The 18,715-nt window shown below is 39.6% G+C and overlaps 1 protein-coding gene across 1 annotated transcript; it reads right to left on the bottom strand.

The window, feature by feature from the left end:
* Positions 1-1,760: 1,760 nt before the first annotated feature.
* On the bottom strand, positions 1,761-18,228 carry AMBN (ameloblastin). Its single transcript, XM_033174011.1, has 8 exons — positions 18,150-18,228; positions 15,858-15,905; positions 14,806-14,925; positions 13,725-13,967; positions 12,788-12,835; positions 10,809-10,853; positions 9,591-9,635; positions 1,761-2,755 (listed from the first exon to the last, which is right to left on the bottom strand). The coding sequence occupies exons 1-8, from the start codon at positions 18,201-18,203 to the stop codon at positions 2,273-2,275; spliced, it is 1,086 nt and encodes a 361-aa protein (XP_033029902.1). The 5' UTR covers positions 18,204-18,228; the 3' UTR covers positions 1,761-2,272.
* Positions 18,229-18,715: the final 487 nt, after the last annotated feature.

Genomic DNA, 18,715 nt, shown 5'->3' with positions numbered 1-18,715 from the left:
CCTGAAGCTATGGAGCCTTGGTGGTGGAGTCTGGACAATCATGCTTCCAGCGCCTGCACTCTAGAGACTGTAGTTGGGTTCAGGTTTGGTCCAATAGCAGACCCTCCTATTTTCCAGCTGTCCCAGTTTCTGATATGATCCCAGAATGGCCCGCTTTTCCTTAGGACATCCCTATTTTCAACGGAGACATGTCGGAGGATATGGAGTTATGTTATGCAACCCCTGAGTCAAGGAGATAAGTGACTATACAACCTTTAGAAGACATCTGAAGGCAGCCCTGTATAGGGAGGTTTTTAATGTTTAATGTTTTATTATGTTTTTATATATGTTGGAAGCCACCTAGAGTGGCTGGGGCAACCCAGTCAGATGGGCAGGTATACTTAATAAGGTGGTTGTTGTTGTTGTTGTTGTTGTTGTTGTTGTTGTTGTTGTTGTTATGGAATAGGACATCCCTATTTTCATCAGAGAAATGTTGGAGGGTATGCAATAGTGTTGCCCTCTACAAGGTTTCTATGGGTTTTAATCTTATACAGTATAAAGAGGATCTAGTTCAACCGAGACTCTGTGTCAGACTCTTCATTTGGCCATCAGGTAATTTATTTTATCACTGGAAAACCCCTCCAGTAAACAATGTATGTGAAGGCTGGTGCAGCTGGCAGTGGGAGAGCAAGTTCTTTCTTTCTTTCTTTCTTTCTTTCTTTCTTTCTTTCTTTCTTTCTTTCTTTCTTTCTTTCTTTCTTTCTTTCCTCCCAAGAAATAAAACCAGGTTAAGGTAAAGACAGGTAACTGGTTTGAGGTGCCATGAAACGGCAGCAAATAGTCTGTCAAAACAAGAAGAGAGTGGTGCTTGTGGGATATGTTGTCACAGTTCTCAAAATGCCTTAGTGCCCTTGAATAGTTTTGTACCTTGACTTGGGCCTGAGGGTGGTAGTAGCAGGATGGCCTCCGGCAGCAAAAGATATTGGATTGACCACCGGAAATCTATCACAAAGTGTGTTGGAAATGCATGGACATTTCCCAGAGGAAATTGGGCTGACCGCTTTTGAAAAGAGAATGCGTGTACCCTGCTCTGATCCAGCATCACATGTCCCTAGCCTAGATTATGACAATTTGGCAGTTGGGGGTCTGTGCTAGGAAAGCAGCTGGAAGCCCTTGAGCTACACCTAGCTTCTCCAGTTGCACATCTATATGCTTAAGTAAGGAGGGATGCGAAGGGAGTTGCATCTGTAAAATTGGGTGTGCCAGCAGTTCAGTTGATGGGGTTGGCAGGCCCATGAGGCAGGGTAAAGCAGCCACCTTGGGCAGTAGAATCCCATAGTATGGTGCCTCCGTTGGTATCCTGCCTCTCCCTACCACTGCTGGGGGGGTACAGAGAGATTTCTGGCTGACTTCCAGAGAGATTTCACCAGAAGCTACTGCCATGTGACCCTGATAAATGAGACTTCAGCTGTAGTCAGGGACAGCACTTTCCCATTTTGCAAAACAGGATGGGCCGCCCCTGGGGATTAGGAACATGACCTTGGCCAACCATCAAGTCACTGAAGACTCAGGGAAGAGTATGAATGGGGGACTTTGGTTTCCCCAAAATTAAATCTGGTTACCTGAAAGTTCTGCGTTTAATGTGCAGTAGCAAAGTATCTGAGAAGGAAAGGGTGACCGAACTGAGGGTTAAGAATTGCTTATGTTTCTGAACAGCTTTTGCATAGCTGCACTGTCATTCACTCAACATTTTAAGAAAAGCAAGCCTCAAGAAGCATTAATATGGCTAAATAAAAGTTTATTACATGCTGCCTACATAAATCAATGCAACACACTGAGCCATCTAATCAGAATCAGAGACACACGCCAACCGTAAGACTCCAGATTAACACGCGACTGCTTATAAATCTTGAGTGCATTTCTGGTTTCTAATGCCAAAGGTTTCATAAATAATAATCATTGTTTAAAATATCAATCAGGCAAGGGCTTAAAGCATATGAAAGCTAAAGTGGCATAAACAAAAGGGAAGGGAACCTCCGCGATTGCCAGCAGAAACAGAATTCATTTTTGTAGCCATTAATCATCTGGCACCTCCGTTGCTTTTCCAGACGTGAAATGTAAGACATGGGGGGGGGGGGAATTACGCCATCACTGCCACAAGCTGCATACATTGATTAGCACATTTAATGCTTTGGTGCTCATTGTGTAGAAGATTAATAGTCCTCCTAAGCCAATGCATCAAGCACAGGAAATACCTGCAGAGCACATGAGGGCATGCGTTCCTTAAGGGCACTCAAGGCTCTTGGAAATGCCACATATCTTGACCTACTTGTGGGTACCCAGCTTCATTTCCTGCATTGGCTGTGGATACGGTGTCGGGGAACATGGTGGGATCCAAGGGCATGGCAGCGTCAGCGTTAAAAGGCATGAAGCTTTCAGGGAACCCTTCTGCTGCCGGAGGGACTGCTGTGGCCTGGGGTACACCTGCTGGTCCTTTGCTCTGGGCCGCGGGGTTTAGCAGGTTGCCATTGGCATTTGGCAAGGCACCACCCTGGCTGCCATCTAGGGAGATGATATTGGTCCCCTTGCCAGAAGGGTTAGCTCCTGCGTTGGCTCCTCCTTGAACTTCAGGCTGCTCTGTTATTCCAAGCTGGTCGTCTTCAACAGTGTAATCACCTGGCCCGCCGAGGTTTGGTTGCATGTTTCCATATCTAGCATCCATGGCGAACAGGTTTGGGCCCGGTGCGCTAAAGGCTGGTGCTCCAAATCCACCACCCTGGGGGAGGAAAAATTGCAGCATGTCCCATTACCACGATTGCCATAAATTCCCATTGCTAAGTTTTAGACCCTGAGGATCATCTAGCCCAATGCCCTGTAATTCAGGAATATGTAGCTTTCCCATATGGGGATCGAACTTGCAGCCTTGGCATTATCAACACCATGCTCTAACCAAATAATAATAATAATAATAATAATAATAATAATAATAATAATAATAATAATAATTTTTATTTCTACTCCACCCTCCCCAGCCAAGACTAACACCAGGTAGCTAACACCAGGTATAAAAACAATAGATTAAAATACAACTTAAAAACAAGATTAAAATACAACATTATATACCATTTGCACTGGTATTTCCATTTGTACTACTGGTGTCAACCTCCCAGTAATATTAGGGGGAAGGAAGCAGTGCTACATCTCCATGAAATGAAAACCATGTCTTAAATCTCTGCCCTTGTGCATCCATATAGCATTTAGCAGAGCTTTTCCAATATCCACAATGTCAGCAGCATTTTCACATTACGGTAAGCTATAGTTAATAGTTCATTGTGAATGTGCAGAGGACCCTCGCTTCACTCCTTGCCTTGCACAACCCCGGGCTTAGTGTTACACCCAAACTGGAGGTTGTGGTTTTCACCCCCTTCCTTTGCTCCCTTTCGTTTGTTCTTGGGCTTACCAACTGTGGCTTGAGTGAAACAAGAGAACAGTCCCTGGTTCAGATGAAAGGCTAAACCAGGGAGCATGGTCTTCTGCTCCTGCTTGTGCCAGGAGAGGAGAGAGAGGTGTCGAGCAAACTGAACCAATGCATGTTTTCCTGCTCCACATCATTGTCTGTTACTAGTGGGGGCTGTGACTTCTGTGCTGAAACATTTGCTCTAGATGTTTTGGAATGAGAAGGTAGTATTAAAAACAGGGCTGACATTTCTGATGCCAGGTGTGTGTTTAATGGAACAATCTGGGCTTGATTCTCATTCACTTCCTGATGAACTAGAGTCTAATGTAGGATTTTAGTGAGGGAAAATGTTTTGTATCAAAAAGGGAGCGGCTTCTTATTCGAAGGCCAAGCTTTTTTTAAACCCTCCTTGGCACTGACAGGCTAAAAAAGAAAAAGAAACCCTGCTGTATATTTGTTTCTCCCAAATATTTCTCTTCCAGCATCAGCGGTAAACTGTATACATCACTCAATATTGGTGAACCTGTACTGTGATACTTATCTAGCCATGTAGGAGAGTTATGGAGATCTGCTGACATTACAATCCTGTAATCAGCATTATACCAAGTTTGAGGGTAATGACCTCTCCAAGTACTGTCAATTTTTTGGTGAGGTAACTGAGAAATGTTACAGGTGGGTAGCCGTGTTGGTCTGCCATAGTCAAAACAAAATCGAAAATTCTTTCTAGTAGCACCTTAGAGACCAACTGTTACAGATGCAGTCCAAGGAGAAGACCCTAAGACTGAGAGGTGTCCCTGAGAGGTTGGATGAAAACCTACAAGGGGCTTTAACTAAAGAAATAGCTACCTGGTTAGAAGTGGAAGAAGAAGAACTAGCAGACAATACTGAAAGCTTATTTAGAGTTAATTCGAAAAAAGCAAAAGAAAATCAATGGCCAGGAGACTGTTTAATAACATTCACCTCAAATAAATGGAAAAACAGGGTTTTACAAACTAGAAGACAAAAGAAACTTATGATAGATGAGGAAGAAATTGTAATCCTGAAGGAAGTTCCTCCACGTCTCTTGAGAAAGAGGGATAAATACCAATTTTTTAACAAAACCTCTTAAAGCCAACTCCATATTTTTTAAATGGGAATATCCAGAAGGATTATCCTTCCACTTTAAAGGTAGAAGAAGGAGGTTTGATAATCCGGTGGATGCAGATATCTTCTTCAGAAAGTATAAAGATGAATTGGGAGTAAAAAAACAACAACTAAAAGGAAATCCTAATCAGAAAACTTCACGCCAAGACAGCAATTCTGAAAGTGAATAAATAATAAAATATATTATTTATTCCGTTTTTTTTTTTTTTCTTAAAAAACCAACAGATTTTATTTGAATAAATAAATAAATGAATCTCAAAATCTCCTCTTGGAATGTGAATGGATTAAACAGTAAAAATAAAAGAAATAAAATATTTCACATATTATTAAAACAAAGGAATGATATTGTATGTCTTCAGGAAACGCATATTAAAAAAGAGCATAAAAGACTGCTGATAAACCCAAAATTAGGACAAGAATTTGTAGCTGCAGATGAAGTTAAAAAAAAAGGAGTAGTGATATATGTAAGAACAAGTTTAGAACCACAATTAATATTTTCAGATCCGGAAGGTAGAATAATTGTATTAAAAATAAATTATTTTGGAGAAATAATACATATAATAGGAATATATGCGCCAAACACTAAAAAAGCAGAGTTCTTTAAAAAGGTTGAAACAAAATTGCTGGAATATGTTGAAAGTAAAATGGTAATCTTAGGGGATTTAAATGGAGTAATTGATCCGAAAATTGACAGAACAGGAAGTAGAAAGGAAAATAAAAAGGGGAAATTACCGATATCGTTCTTCAATATGATAGAAAATTTAAATTTGGAAGATGCCTGGAGATTCAAGAATGAGGCCGAAAGAGAATATACATTCTTTTCGGATTCAAAAAATATGGCAAGCAGAATAGATGCCATTTGGCTCTCTTCTGAACTATTAAGTAGAATCCAGGAAGTCAAAATATTACCTAGAACAATATCGGATCATAATCAGATATTACTACATTTAAATTCAGAATGGAAGTCAGGTATTAAAAGATGGAAATTGAACACCTCGTTGTTATATGATGAAAAAGTAATAAATGGCGCAAAAAGAGTATTACAAGAATTCTTCAAACTAAATAACAAAAAAGATTCAGATATAAAAACAATATGGGACACCAGTAAGGCAGTAATTAGAGGATATTTTATTAAACAAAATGCCATACAAAAAAGAGAAAGAGAAAAAGAGAAAAGGGGAATTCTAGAAGAACTAGAGAAAAAAGAAAAAGAGTTACATAAAAATCCAAAAAAAAACAAATTTAAAAACTGAAATTAATATGTTAAAAACAAAATATAAAATCAAAATAGAACAAGAAATAGATTGGAATTTAAGGATTTGGAAACAAAACAACTTTGAATTTGCAAATAAACCGGGCAAATATTTGGCCTGGCAATTGAAAAAAAAGAGAAATGAAAAATTAATAAATAGAATAAAAGTAGGGGAAACAATTATTGATGATCCACAAATAATAATGGAAAAATTTGTCCAATATTATGAACAATTATATAATAAAAAAGATGAAAACAAAGAGGAGATAAAGCAATATTTGGAAAAATATAAAATTGGAATTAATATAAAAGAGGAAGTGAAAGAATTAAACACCCCTATAACAATACAAGAAATAAAAAACTCAATCAAAAGGAGTAAATCAGGGAAAACCCCAGGGCCAGATGGCCTACCAATAGAATATTATAAAAGATTAGAAGACATTTTGGTAGCCCCTTTACTGGAAATAATGAATCATACATTAGAAAAAACAGAAATTCCGGATTCTTGGAAAGAAGCATATGTCACACTCCTGCAAAAACCTGATACAGATAAGGAAAAAATGTCAAACTATAGACCAATTTCCCTGTTAAACAGCGATTATAAAATCTTCGCTGGAATAATAGCAAATAGATTAAAAGAACTGGCCAAAAAAGTAATACACCCCAACCAAGCGGGCTTTATACCCGGGAGACAACTGTATAATAATACAAGGAACATCGTAGATATAATAGAACATCTGGAATTTAAAATTGATAAAAAGGCGGCCTTTCTATTGTTGGATGCAGAAAAAACATTCGACAATGTATCATGGGAGTTTATGAAAAAACAAATGGAAACAATTGGAATAGAGGGAAGAATGCAAAAGGCAATTGAGGCAATATATAATCACCAAAAGGCGAGACTTATAATAAATGGGAATCTAACGAAAAGCTTTTTAATTTCCAAAGGAACAAGACAGGGATGTCCCCTTTCACCTTTACTGTTTGTCTTGACAATAGAAATTCTCCTACAAAACATTAGAAATAATAAGAAAATAAAAGGAATAACACTAGGTAAGAATTCTTATAAAGTGCGAGCTTTCGCCGATGATATCATAATAACAACCCAAGATCCGTTAGAGAGTATACCAGCAGCTCTAGAGACCATTAAAGAATACGGAGAATTAGCAGGATTAAAAATAAATTATCAAAAAACATCATTACTAACCAAAAATTTAGAGTTAAAAGAGAAAAGGGAATTACAACAACTAACAGGATTGGAGATTAAAAATAAAGTAAAATATCTGGGGATTTGGTTAACCTCTAAAAGCATTAATTTATACGAAGATAATTATGTAAAAACCTGGAAAGACATTAAGAAAAATATGGAAACATGGAACAGGTTGCATTTATCATTATGGGGAAGAGTTTCCGTTGTCAAAATGAATATATTGCCGAAAATGATATTCCTATTTCAATCCATTCCAATTCTAGGGGGCATGAAATGCTTTAAGGACTGGAAAAAAGAATTGACGAAATTTATTTGGAACGGGAAAAAACCCCGTATAAAGTTTCAATTATTGACTGATTGTAAAGAGAGGGGAGGTTTTGCATTGCCCAACCTAGAATTGTACCATGCAGCAGCAGGGCTATTATGGATAAAAGAGTGGATTACATTGGAGAACCCAGAGATTTTGGATTTGGAGGGAGCAGAGAATCGATTCAGCTGGCACTCCTACTTGCTATATGATAAGGTTAAAGTCCACAAGGGGTTTTTAAACCATCTCATAAGAAAATCCTTATATAACATTTGGTCAAAATATAAAGGAATTCTAGAACCAAAAATACCCCTGTGGACTTCACCGGTGGAAATTATTACAGTTAAAAAAACAAATATGGAGGGGAGGTGGGCCACATATCAAATATTACTAGAAAAACAACAAGAGGAATGGTCTTTAAAAAAATATGAAGAGGTAAAGGAATATCTGAATGGCTGGCTACAATATTTCCAGATTCATCAAAGATTTATAATGGATAGAAAATTGGGCATTGCAAAAGAGAACTCAAAATTTGAAAAAGAATTAATACAAAATAAAGGTAAATATATCTCACGTATGTATAAGCTATTATTAGAGTGGGACCTAAAAGAAGAACAGGTGAAGTCGGTAATGGTCAAATGGGCCCAAGATTTAGGCCACAACATACTGATGGATCAATGGGAAAGGCTTTGGCAAGTAGATATAAAATTTACGGCCTGTTATTCTTTGAGGGAAAATACCCTTAAGATGATGTATAGATGGCACTATACACCGGATAAACTAGCCAAAATGTATAAAAATAGATCACATTTATGTTGGAGGTGCGATAAAGAATGTGGGTCATATATGCACATGTGGTGGAATTGTCAAGAGGTTAGTATATTCTGGAATAATGTTTATGAAGAATTGAAAAAATTACTGAAATGTACGTTTAAGAAAAAACCGGAATTATTTTTACTAAGTATAGTGCCAGATGAGATAAAAAAACCAAAAAGAACATTAATGCTATATGGAATAACAGCGGCCAGAATATTAGTAGCCAGGAATTGGAAGAATAAGACTATACCAAATATGACAGATTGGCAAAACTTGATGTTAGAGTATTTTGAGTTAGCGATGAACACTGGAAGGGTAAGAGAGCAGACTAAACAAAAAGTCCATACTGAATGGAAGCTATTTGAGGAATACCTGGAGAATAATGGTATTAGGAGCTCCTTTATAGCAGAAATAGACTGAACCAGATGATAAATCAACTAAGAGGTAATAAAGAGACAAAAAGGAACAAAAAGAAAAATCTACAACTGTGCGATAAATATAGACAATGAACAGCAGAAACAGCGAGTTTAGTTGGAAGTCTTTTTAATTAACATCGAAATGTTTTAATTTGTGGAAATTATGTTACAATTTTTTGTTTTTGATGTTTGTATTAGATCATTATGTTTGGTAAGAATGTAAATAATTACATCTTTTCTTTTACTATTTTCTTTTCTTTCTTTACCCTTATCCTTCCCCTTCTCCTTCTCCTCTTCTTCTTTTCTTCGTCCAAGTGGTGTTTTGTTGTATGTTATCTATATTATGTTTTGTTGTATGTTGTGATATTTGTTATATGTATGAGTGTTTTTTTTAAAAGAATAAAGTTTATTAAAGATTAAAAAAAAAAAAAAAAGAGAGACCAACTGAGTTTGTTCCTGGTATGAGCTTTCGTGTGCATGCACACTTCTTCAGATACACTGAAACAGAAGTCACCAGATCCTTAAATATAGTGGGGGAGTACCCTTCTGAGTAATACCCCTCCCCACTCCCCCACTATATTTAAGGATCTGGTGACTTCTGTTTCAGTGTATCTGAAGAAGTGTGCATGCACACGAAAGCTCATACCAGGAACAAACTCAGTTGGTCTCTAAGGTGCTACTAGAAAGAATTTTCGATTTTGTTTTAACTGAGAAATGTTCCTTAGCAACTCTGAATGCCATCGCTACAATTCACAGAGTCCCTTGAATGGTAGCTATTATAATACTTAGCTTTTAATGTTTATAGCATAACACAGCCATCCACCCAACCAGCTGTCCCCCAGATGTTTTAGGGTGAAACCTCCCAACGTCACTGACCACTGGCCATGTGGCACCAGGTAAGGGAAAGCTGGCATAAGGTATCTTTGCAGACAGAATTTGCTCTTTTATTCATTCACAGTGTAAATTAATGTATTAATTAAGGAGGCATATTTCAACTTATCGTGACTCACCTGCATTTCTTCTGAGCTTACTATTCCTAGTCTGGCAGGAGCCACCTAAGGAACATGTAAGCAAACAGCATATGAGGACCAAATCACCCCAGGCCAATACACGTACAGTGGTAGGAAAACACCCTTCATTTTAAAGCATATTATACCCATTTGATTGTACTTCATAATACATTTCTATCTACATGGTTTAAAAGTCCACATTGCGGCTTATATTATTTCCTTCCCTTTGAAACATTAGTGTATCACAAACAAGTTAATGAGCTCTGGAGCGTTTTGCTTTCCTTCACTGAAAATTCTTCCTGTCTTTTGAAATTAAAAAATTGCAATGTGTAGCTTCCAGGGGTAGGTTTATGATCATTCCCATAAGTGTGCTCCCTCCCTGCCTCCCTCCCGCTCACACACATTTGAATAGCGAAAGGTAAAGGTAAAGGGACCCCTGACCATTAGGTCCAGTTGTGGACAACTCTGGGGTTGCGGCGCTCATCTCGCTTTATTGGCTGAGGGAGCCGGCATACAGCTTCCAGGTCATGAGGCCAGCATGACAAAGCCGCTTCTGGCGAACCAGAGCAGCACACGGAAATGCCATTTACCTTCCCGCCAGAGCGGTACCTATTTATCTACTTGCACTTTGACGTGCTTTCGAACTGCTAGGTGGGCAGGAGCTGGGGCTGAGCAACAGGAGCTCACCCCATCATGGGGATTCGAACCGCCGACCTTCTGATCACTTCCTTGATTCTATCTGTTTGTCATATTTTAGTGTGACTGACAAAAAGGATGAGACTATGCAGATGAATGGGTTGAGATGTGTAGATGGGTGGCAAGTTAGTTCTCGGATACTCTTGCTGAGCTTTTTGAGACAAAGTAATCAAGCTCTGATAAGGAAAACATTGGGTGGGGTGGAAAGGGAGCGCTAGGATTGGCCGTAGAGGAAGGGCAAGCTCTGCCCTCATTCAGGTGGCATCCCTGAGTTCCTTCTCCATTCATTCCTGTGAGGGAAAAGTGATGCACATAGATACACTTTGCCCTTTGGTTCTGGTGCTAGCTGGCCAAAGCTTCTACTGGGGTCACAACAATATTGGTGTTGCTAGCATTCTCATACTGTGCGCAGAGCACACAGAGATGTACTGCACCCCAGATATTTCTTTAATGTTTTGGTTGTCTCCCTGACGTGATAATGATAAGGATTTCATTGCCTATAAATGAATGCAACATACTTACTCCTTGGTTGGCTATGTAAGGCATGTAACGCAAACTGGGTTGCATCTAGACAAAGGAGAAAACCAGTTAGCAGTAGTTTTGCTTTCAGGGACAGTACTCTTTGTTTTTTCATGCAAAACAGTGAAGAGCTTAGAATCAGACCACAGCATCGTGTTCTCAATGGTAGTCTCACCAAAATGCCCTAAGACAGGGATGGGGAACCTTTGAGTTTCCAGGTGCTGCTGGACTCCAAATCCCATCAGTCTAGCCAACATGATCAATAGTCAGGGATGATGGGAGTTGTAAACCAGCTACATCTGAAGAGCCACAGGTTCCCAATTCTTGCTCTTATATTTAGTACCTACACTGTCGACTTAAGTCATCACCTCTTTGCAGCAAGTATAGAATCATAGAATTGTAGGGTTGGAAGGGATCCTGAGGGTCATTTAGTCCAAACCTCTGCAATGCAGGAATCTTAACTAGATCATACATTACAGATGGCTATACAACCTCTGCTTCAAAACCTCCAAGGAAGAAGAGTCCAACGCCTCTCCTGGGTGAGATTAAGGTACTGCAATAATTGTACGTGATTCACTGTACTGGTGGCTTTTCTCCAGATCAGTCAATAAATCCTACTAGTAAGAATAATAAAGAAAGTGGGATTTCCCCCCTGTATTGCCTAGTACTGGCATCCCCAAACTTGGCCCTCCAGATGTTTTGGGACTACAATTCCCATCATCCCTGACCGCTGGTCCTGTTAGCTAGGTATGATGGGAGTTGTAGTCCCAAAACATCTGGAGGGCCGAATTTGGAGGTGCCTGGCCTAGTCCTTTACTGCCCTGCCCAGACTTGTCTGTGAGGTCAATGTGGGGGTGTGCATGTGGGGTAGCAGGGCTGAAAGAAAGACACCTGATGGCTGCCTTTGGTTAGATCTGTGTGTTCCCATGCACTGCTTTGCTTCATGATGGATGGTGCAGAAAGCACCTATATAAACAGAGTTATTGCATAGCTTAACTTCTCAGAAAAGTCACTTTGGACATAAGCTCATCTTAAACCTGTGCAGGATACTTACTTGATGCACTCAAAGTAGGACTTTGGGTCATAAGTCTAGGGCCAAGCTCAGGTGAATGAGCAGGAGCCCTGCCCCCCACCAACCCACAAATATGGATGGGTGAGAAGTCCGGTTCAGTTTAAAGGTGACTGCATCAAATTCGCAATGTAAGAACTGAAACACATGCATCTTTCAAAATTGACACGTCCAAATTTTGCAGTGCTGTTCTCCAACATTTACAAAAATTAATATATTAGGGGACAGTGTGTGTAAAAGCTAATATGTCAATGCAAATAACATTAAAATGCTTTATATTATAGGTAATTGCTTTAAAAATGTGTACTTGAGACAAAATTGCATGAAAAAAATGTGTTTATTATGAGAAATTCAAATTAAAATGCTGAGGGTTTTTTTTTAAGAATTGCAGAAATGTGAAGAACTAAATTTAAGAAAAATGAGAAACTGAGAGAATTGAAACTGACAGCTCCTTCCACCCCAAGCAGAAAAACTGACTGACCACATTTTGGAGTGATCAAAGTAATATGTATTACTGTCTAAAGAGCCTCACACCTCCCCTGTAATACCACAAAGTTCTGAGCCTGAAAGCACCTAAGTGCACCACTGGGGTTGCATGTTAAGAGAGTTGAGCTATGGGAATCAGTGTGCTGGCAGCATGACTCTGTTTTCAGAATCAACATACAGATCTTTGCTGTGCTTGTTGGGCTGCATCTTGTGGGTTTCCAAGTAAACCTGGGTAGAGCTTTGCAAGAGAAAGGCACATAGAAACATCCAGTGAAATGCGATGCAAGGCAAAAACTAATATATATATAGAACAGGTACTACAATATGTACCCAAGAAAAGTATCAAAGAACTATGGGCGCTGTCTATTTGTGCATAGAGTTCAATGTTAATTTTTCAAGGCGATATGAAATAAAATTCTATACTTACTCCCTGACCTAATGCCCCTGAGTATTCTTGTATAGCCGGTAACTGTATCTATCAAGAAAACATTTAGAGACATAAGATTAGGAGACACAAAGTGAGTAAGAAAAGCAAAGACAGGCCTTAATCCTAACTTGCAGCTGAGGCTGGATGCTTTTACAGCAGTATTTCAGCAGACCAGGATTGGATGGAAATTTGAAATTCTATGGAAGAAAAATCTTCCAAAAATTCAGAAACTGGCCTTTGGTAGGAAAATGAACCTAACATCCATGGAAGTTCCTGCAATACATTTCTATCATAGAAGTTCTAAAACTGTATCGAAAGAATAAGCAAAAATGATACAAGAATGGTTAAGAATGGATATAAGAATGGTTCATAAAACTACTGACTGATGCATCATTAAGGCAACAAAATACAAGGCTTTGGGTTCAGAGATTCAGACACTGAAAAAACCTGCAAACAGTGTACCTGAAAAAAACAGAAGCATTTCTCCCCAAGCTTGCCGTAAAAAGCAAATGCCCGGGTGAGAAAAGCGTTTTTTAATTATTATTATTTTTTTGCGATGGACTAGTCTAGCTTGTAAATCAGTGGTGGGAATCTCTCAGCCCACAGACCCCAAAGGGACCCTAATTTTGCATGCAAAGCAATTTCCCCCAAACCACACCCCCTGTCTCTCACCCAACATCATGTGAGATGTCAAGTGTGGAACAGGTAAAGCCATGGCTGAAAATGAACAATCGGGAGATCCAGAGTGCTCCTGGTTGTTTATTGGCAAGCTAGGTTGCAAGGGAAGGAAGGGTAGAAACAGCAGCACAGTTGGGCACCCCCTCCACCTGTCGTAACTGACCCTGGGGGGGTGGGAGCTCAGAGTTCAAGCACTGGAGTCTCTGAAACCTGTACTGGTGGCTTCGGGACTTGGATGTCACCTGTTTATAAAACTGACCTGCTGAGTTTGTCTCTCTGACGGTGGCTGCTGTGGAACAACTGGCTGGTTTCCCTCTGGCAGCAGAAATGGCTTCTGCTGGAATGGTGGCTGCACATCGTACTGCTGGAGTTGGACTTGCCTTGTAGGAATGAGATTCACGAGCTGGAAGAGAGGTTGCTCTTGCAGTCCAGGCTGCTGAAGCAGAATGGGTGTCTGCTGAGATGGCAGTGGAGGAGGGTGCACAGGCATGCTGTATTCATACTATAGAGAGGGGCGTGGGGAGGACATATAGCCAGAAGGAAAAGGGTATAGTCATTAAGAAGTTATGTCCACAATACCAAAGGTAGTGCATGCATTTTTTAAAAAGTATCTGTGCATGCATTTTTAAAAGTATCTAATGTATTAGGCTCTTGCCTGCAAAATCTCATGTTCTTTCATTAAGATGCCAAATAATTAGCGAAATATACTAATGACTGAGTTGTACTGAAATAAAGATGATCTCTTTAAATGCCTATATAGCACAATATTTTAATCATTCCTTATGTGTTCCAAGAGGGCTTTCTCCCTATAAACTGTGCCCTGACAGCAAAGAGAAGATTGCCATTCTTCCTAGCAAATATCTTGGGGGATAGTTTGGCTGTCATCATTTAAGACATATGAAAGCTATTGCATCACACCCATATGCCTTGTTTATTCAGCATTCATCCTGATCTTTTTGCCCAAAATAGACTATGACTTGAGTATTCATTCCCATATGTTATTTGACAATGAGCATTTATCCTCCATCCATCCTGATTTGCTTGCAGGCTTTTTTTTTTTTTTTTTTTTGCACATCTTCCTGGTAATATTTCATTCTCCTCACACTTTTCAATGCATTTCCCCATCGCTTTCCAAACCACAAAAAGCTCAGGGTTTTTTGTTTTGTTTTTAAAGGATTTGCTGCACTCGGGCCTTAATCCGCTTTAATTGCGCAAACCTAAACACCCAGTAAGTGCTTGAATCTCTCCCGCAAAATTCTAATGGCCTGGAAGCACCTTATTTTTTAATCCTTATTATACTGAGTACAGTTTCCAAAATTATTGTAGCGTGAACAGCTTACCTGTTGAGTTTCATGTTGCTGAGGTCCTCCCCTTATCCAAAAGTAAGATGAATGTGACGGAAGAAAGTTGTGCATCCACATTGTATTAAACGGATCTGCATAGCTATAAGGCTGAGCGTACTAAAGAAATGGAAGAAATCAATGCAGATATTCTGCAGTTGCGTTTCACATTTTAGCATTCTTAAAAACTCGTGTTAGAATGTAGCATCATAAATAGTTGGAAATGGGTTTTCTTATTGATTTCTATTATGTTGACATTCCCACTTCTTTTTTCCTTGAAAATATAGCCATATACTGTATATCTGATATCGGGAATCACAAGACAGAGAAACCAGTAGGAGAACACTTCAATCTCCCAGGACATTCTATAAAAGATCTCAAAGTAGCTGTCTTAATACAAAGAAATTTCAGAAATAGACTGGAAAGAGAAGTGGCTGAATTGCAACTAATCACCAAACTTAAAACCATGGAGAAACCTGGTCTGAACAAAGACACTGGATTCTTATCTCATTATACATAACAAAGCTATCTTTAGCCATCTCACCCCTTGCCTTTCCCTGCAAGACTAATTGCAGCCGTTAAGAGTCGTCAACAGGTTTTCCCCACCTATCAGCTGATCACCCATTCCCACCACCCTTCTGAGTAATACCCCTCCCCCCTCCCTCACTATATTTAAGGATCTGGTGACTTCTGTTTCAGTGTATCTGAAGAAGTGTGCATGCACACGAAAGCTCATACCAAGAACAAACTCAGTTGGTCTCTAAGGTGCTACTGGAAAGAATTTTCTATTTAGTTATAGAGAGATAGAGGCAGAAGAGGAAGGTGGAACAAGGAAGTACCGGTATTTACAAATATTCTGCCTTTGGGTACCCAAGGAACCCTCAAGTTAGTTTACAATTGGATTTCTATTGCCAAAGGAACAATAGATTTTTTTTTGGTAGTTTGTCATATAGGAAAATATTCTAGAATTGCATCATATATTTTCTATTGCAGTTATATTCACGTAGAAAGAGAATTTTTCAAAGAGGGCATCTGTAGTTAGCTGCAGTTACCTGCGGGAGTACACTTGCCCCGTTTGGTCCTGCCAATTGTCTCATCAGCTGAAAAGAAATGAAAAACCCACAACATTAATACCAACCATTTTATCTTCGCAATATTCTTCTCCTTCTTATTGCCACCACCACCACCCCGGCTCATTTCTGATGCTCAGAATTGGTATTTAACTCTCAAGGTCCTTATCTTTTGATGCCAGAGATAGTGCCTGGAACATAAGTAACAACACCTCTAAGCATGTGCAGAGAAGCCTTCTTATTGTGGAAGGAGCTCCCCGATGTTGTATAATGTCTGTGTCAGAAGAAAGTAAGAAGAACCTTGCGTGATCACATCCAGATCACACACACACATCCGGTCTAGGCCAACATCCTGTATCCAAATGCAGCCAGCCAGATTCTTTTGGGAAGCCTTCAAACACAGCATGAAACCATAGCCCTTCTCTGCTTTTTGTGCCCAGCAATTGGTATTCAGAAATACATTGCCTCTGAAAGTGGAGGTTGCTATCACAGCTAGTAACCTTTGGCAGACCAATTCTGTATTAAAATGGTCTGTTCCTCTTTGAAAGCCAACCAAGCTAATGGCCATTGTGGCAGCGATTCCCACATGTTGCTTATGCGTTGTGCACGGAAGCACATTTCTCTTATCTGTTCAGAATCTCGTACTGGACAGTTTCATGGGATGGCCCCACGAGGAAAGGGGTGGTGAAAATCTATCAAATTTTCTTCTATGCAGGTTGTATGAGTCTTTGTTTAAGGTTCAGAGACACTCTTTTTATAAAACAGGGTTTCCCAAACTTGGGTCTCCAGCTGTTTTTGGACTATAATTCCCATCATCCCTGACCTCTGCTCTTGCAAGCTAGGGATGATGGGAGTTGTAGTCCAAAAACAGCTGGAGATCCAAGTTTGGGAAACCCTGTTACAGAGCTTAACACAGTTTCCCACTGCTTGGCTGAGATCAAGATTTCAAATTCTTTATTTTGTTCCTCCCTTAATATATGTGCATTGAACTGGTTTGCTGCTAATAAACATTTCTATAAGGTAATAGGTTTTTTTTCTTGTTACATAAAAATTAATCAGCTGTCTTAATATCTCTGGGGTCTCTGAGGTTGTAAAAGCTGTTGGTCCATAAATGGTAGTTAGCAAATGCTTTTTCTGAAGATATTGCCATTGATTGTTTAAAGGTAATTCATATTTATCTCTTAACATGGAGTACAGTCGTACCTTGGATCCCAAACGCCTTGTGAGTCAAACATTTTGGCTCCTGAACGCTGCAAACCCGGAAGTGAGTGTTCCGGTTTGTGAATGTCCTTTGGAAGCTGAACGTCCAACGTGACATCTGCAACTTCTGATTGGCTGATTGGCACCTCCAATGCTAGTGGAACATCTACACTTGCAGGGCTCTCTGTGCCAAGGCCTGCCTGTAGATCTCCCTCTCTGCTGGAGGATGGCATTTACAGCTTCCTAAGACAATTCAGCTAGCCTTTCACCAGCTGTAGCATTGCAGCCCTGGCTAATTATTCATTACTGCATTAATGATTTAAAGCAGCAAACACCATCATTCAGAAAAGCCTATTTTAAGATGCTAATTGGACCGGCTCTCCTTGAAGGTTATCATAATGACTTCCAGATATTTTAGAGATACTTGCAAGTGCAGGTGGGGTGTAAAATATACCTCAAGGCTTATACCACCCATTCCAAGTATCCTGGCATGTTGAAGAAGCATCTCCGGACAAACAATTTATCTATTGAATCTCTCCCCCCCCCTTTGCAACACTTGCATTTGGGAAGGTGCTAATCACCTGTATTCAGAAAGGGGAGAAGCAAATTTGCCATTGCTGGCTTGCTCTTTTGCATGGAATTTATATTGTATTGAGGCTTAGGTATCTAAAAATGGCCACAGATTCACCTTTGTGCAAAACTAAAGTTAATGTTGGGAGAAGAAAGGAATGGGGGGGGGGGAATTTCTCTGGATAGTGAAAGAGGTTGTGTGAGGAGCCAGCCATCAGGCCCATAATCAGCTCCCAGTCTCAGCAGGGTTGTAGCAACACCTGGCCTTTGTCATATAAAATTCAAACCATTTGTAAAATGCCTTGGAAGCCATCTTGATATTTATGGTGTTATATTCCCCCCCCCCCAGCATGAGAAAGAACCAGAGGATCATCTACTCTGGAAAGCGCTGTGCATGTCAAGTCTCCAAAATAACAATCTATGCTACTTGTAACGAAACAAAACATGAAACAGGTTCTCCTTAATTTGACGGACAACAGTTTGAGGTAAAATTGTATTAGTTACCGGCATTGCAGAGCAGATTCCTAATAGGACTGAGATAAGGATCCATTTTTTCATATCTCTGATTTTATGTCTTGAGTAAAAAAAAAAAAGGACCCGGGAAGAATTTCAGAGGATGATGAGGTCCTGGAAATGAAATATAGTAAACAGTGAAATGGGGGCATAGTCAGTGCAAAGACCCCCTTGACAAATGTGGTTTGCCTTCCAAGCTTGAGGTACTTAATACCCAAGGCCGGTGAAGTTCTTTTATCAACTGAAACAAAAACCCCACAACCATTTCTCAACATCCCTAGGAGGAGAAAAAATAATAATTATTATACAACATTACAATACAATGTTAATTAATTACAATACAATGCTAATAAATCAATGCTAATAAATTACAATACAATGCTAATAAATCAAACGGATTTAATTGCTGCTTTTTCATTATACCCCAAATCATGACATCACACTCAACCTAATGGTAGGGGGAGCCCTTCCCATGATGCTCTGCATATCTAAGGATGCTTGGTCACTTAGCACTGTTGCCAAGCAGTCAGAAGGAGGAATGCGAGGCATTTTTGAAT

The sequence above is a fragment of the Lacerta agilis genome, chromosome 16, assembly GCF_009819535.1.
Source record: "Lacerta agilis isolate rLacAgi1 chromosome 16, rLacAgi1.pri, whole genome shotgun sequence".
In the NCBI taxonomy this organism is placed as follows: Eukaryota; Metazoa; Chordata; class Lepidosauria; order Squamata; family Lacertidae; genus Lacerta; species Lacerta agilis.
The sequence above is the reverse complement of the archived record's forward strand: the minus strand, read 5'-3'. Positions and strand labels throughout refer to the sequence as shown.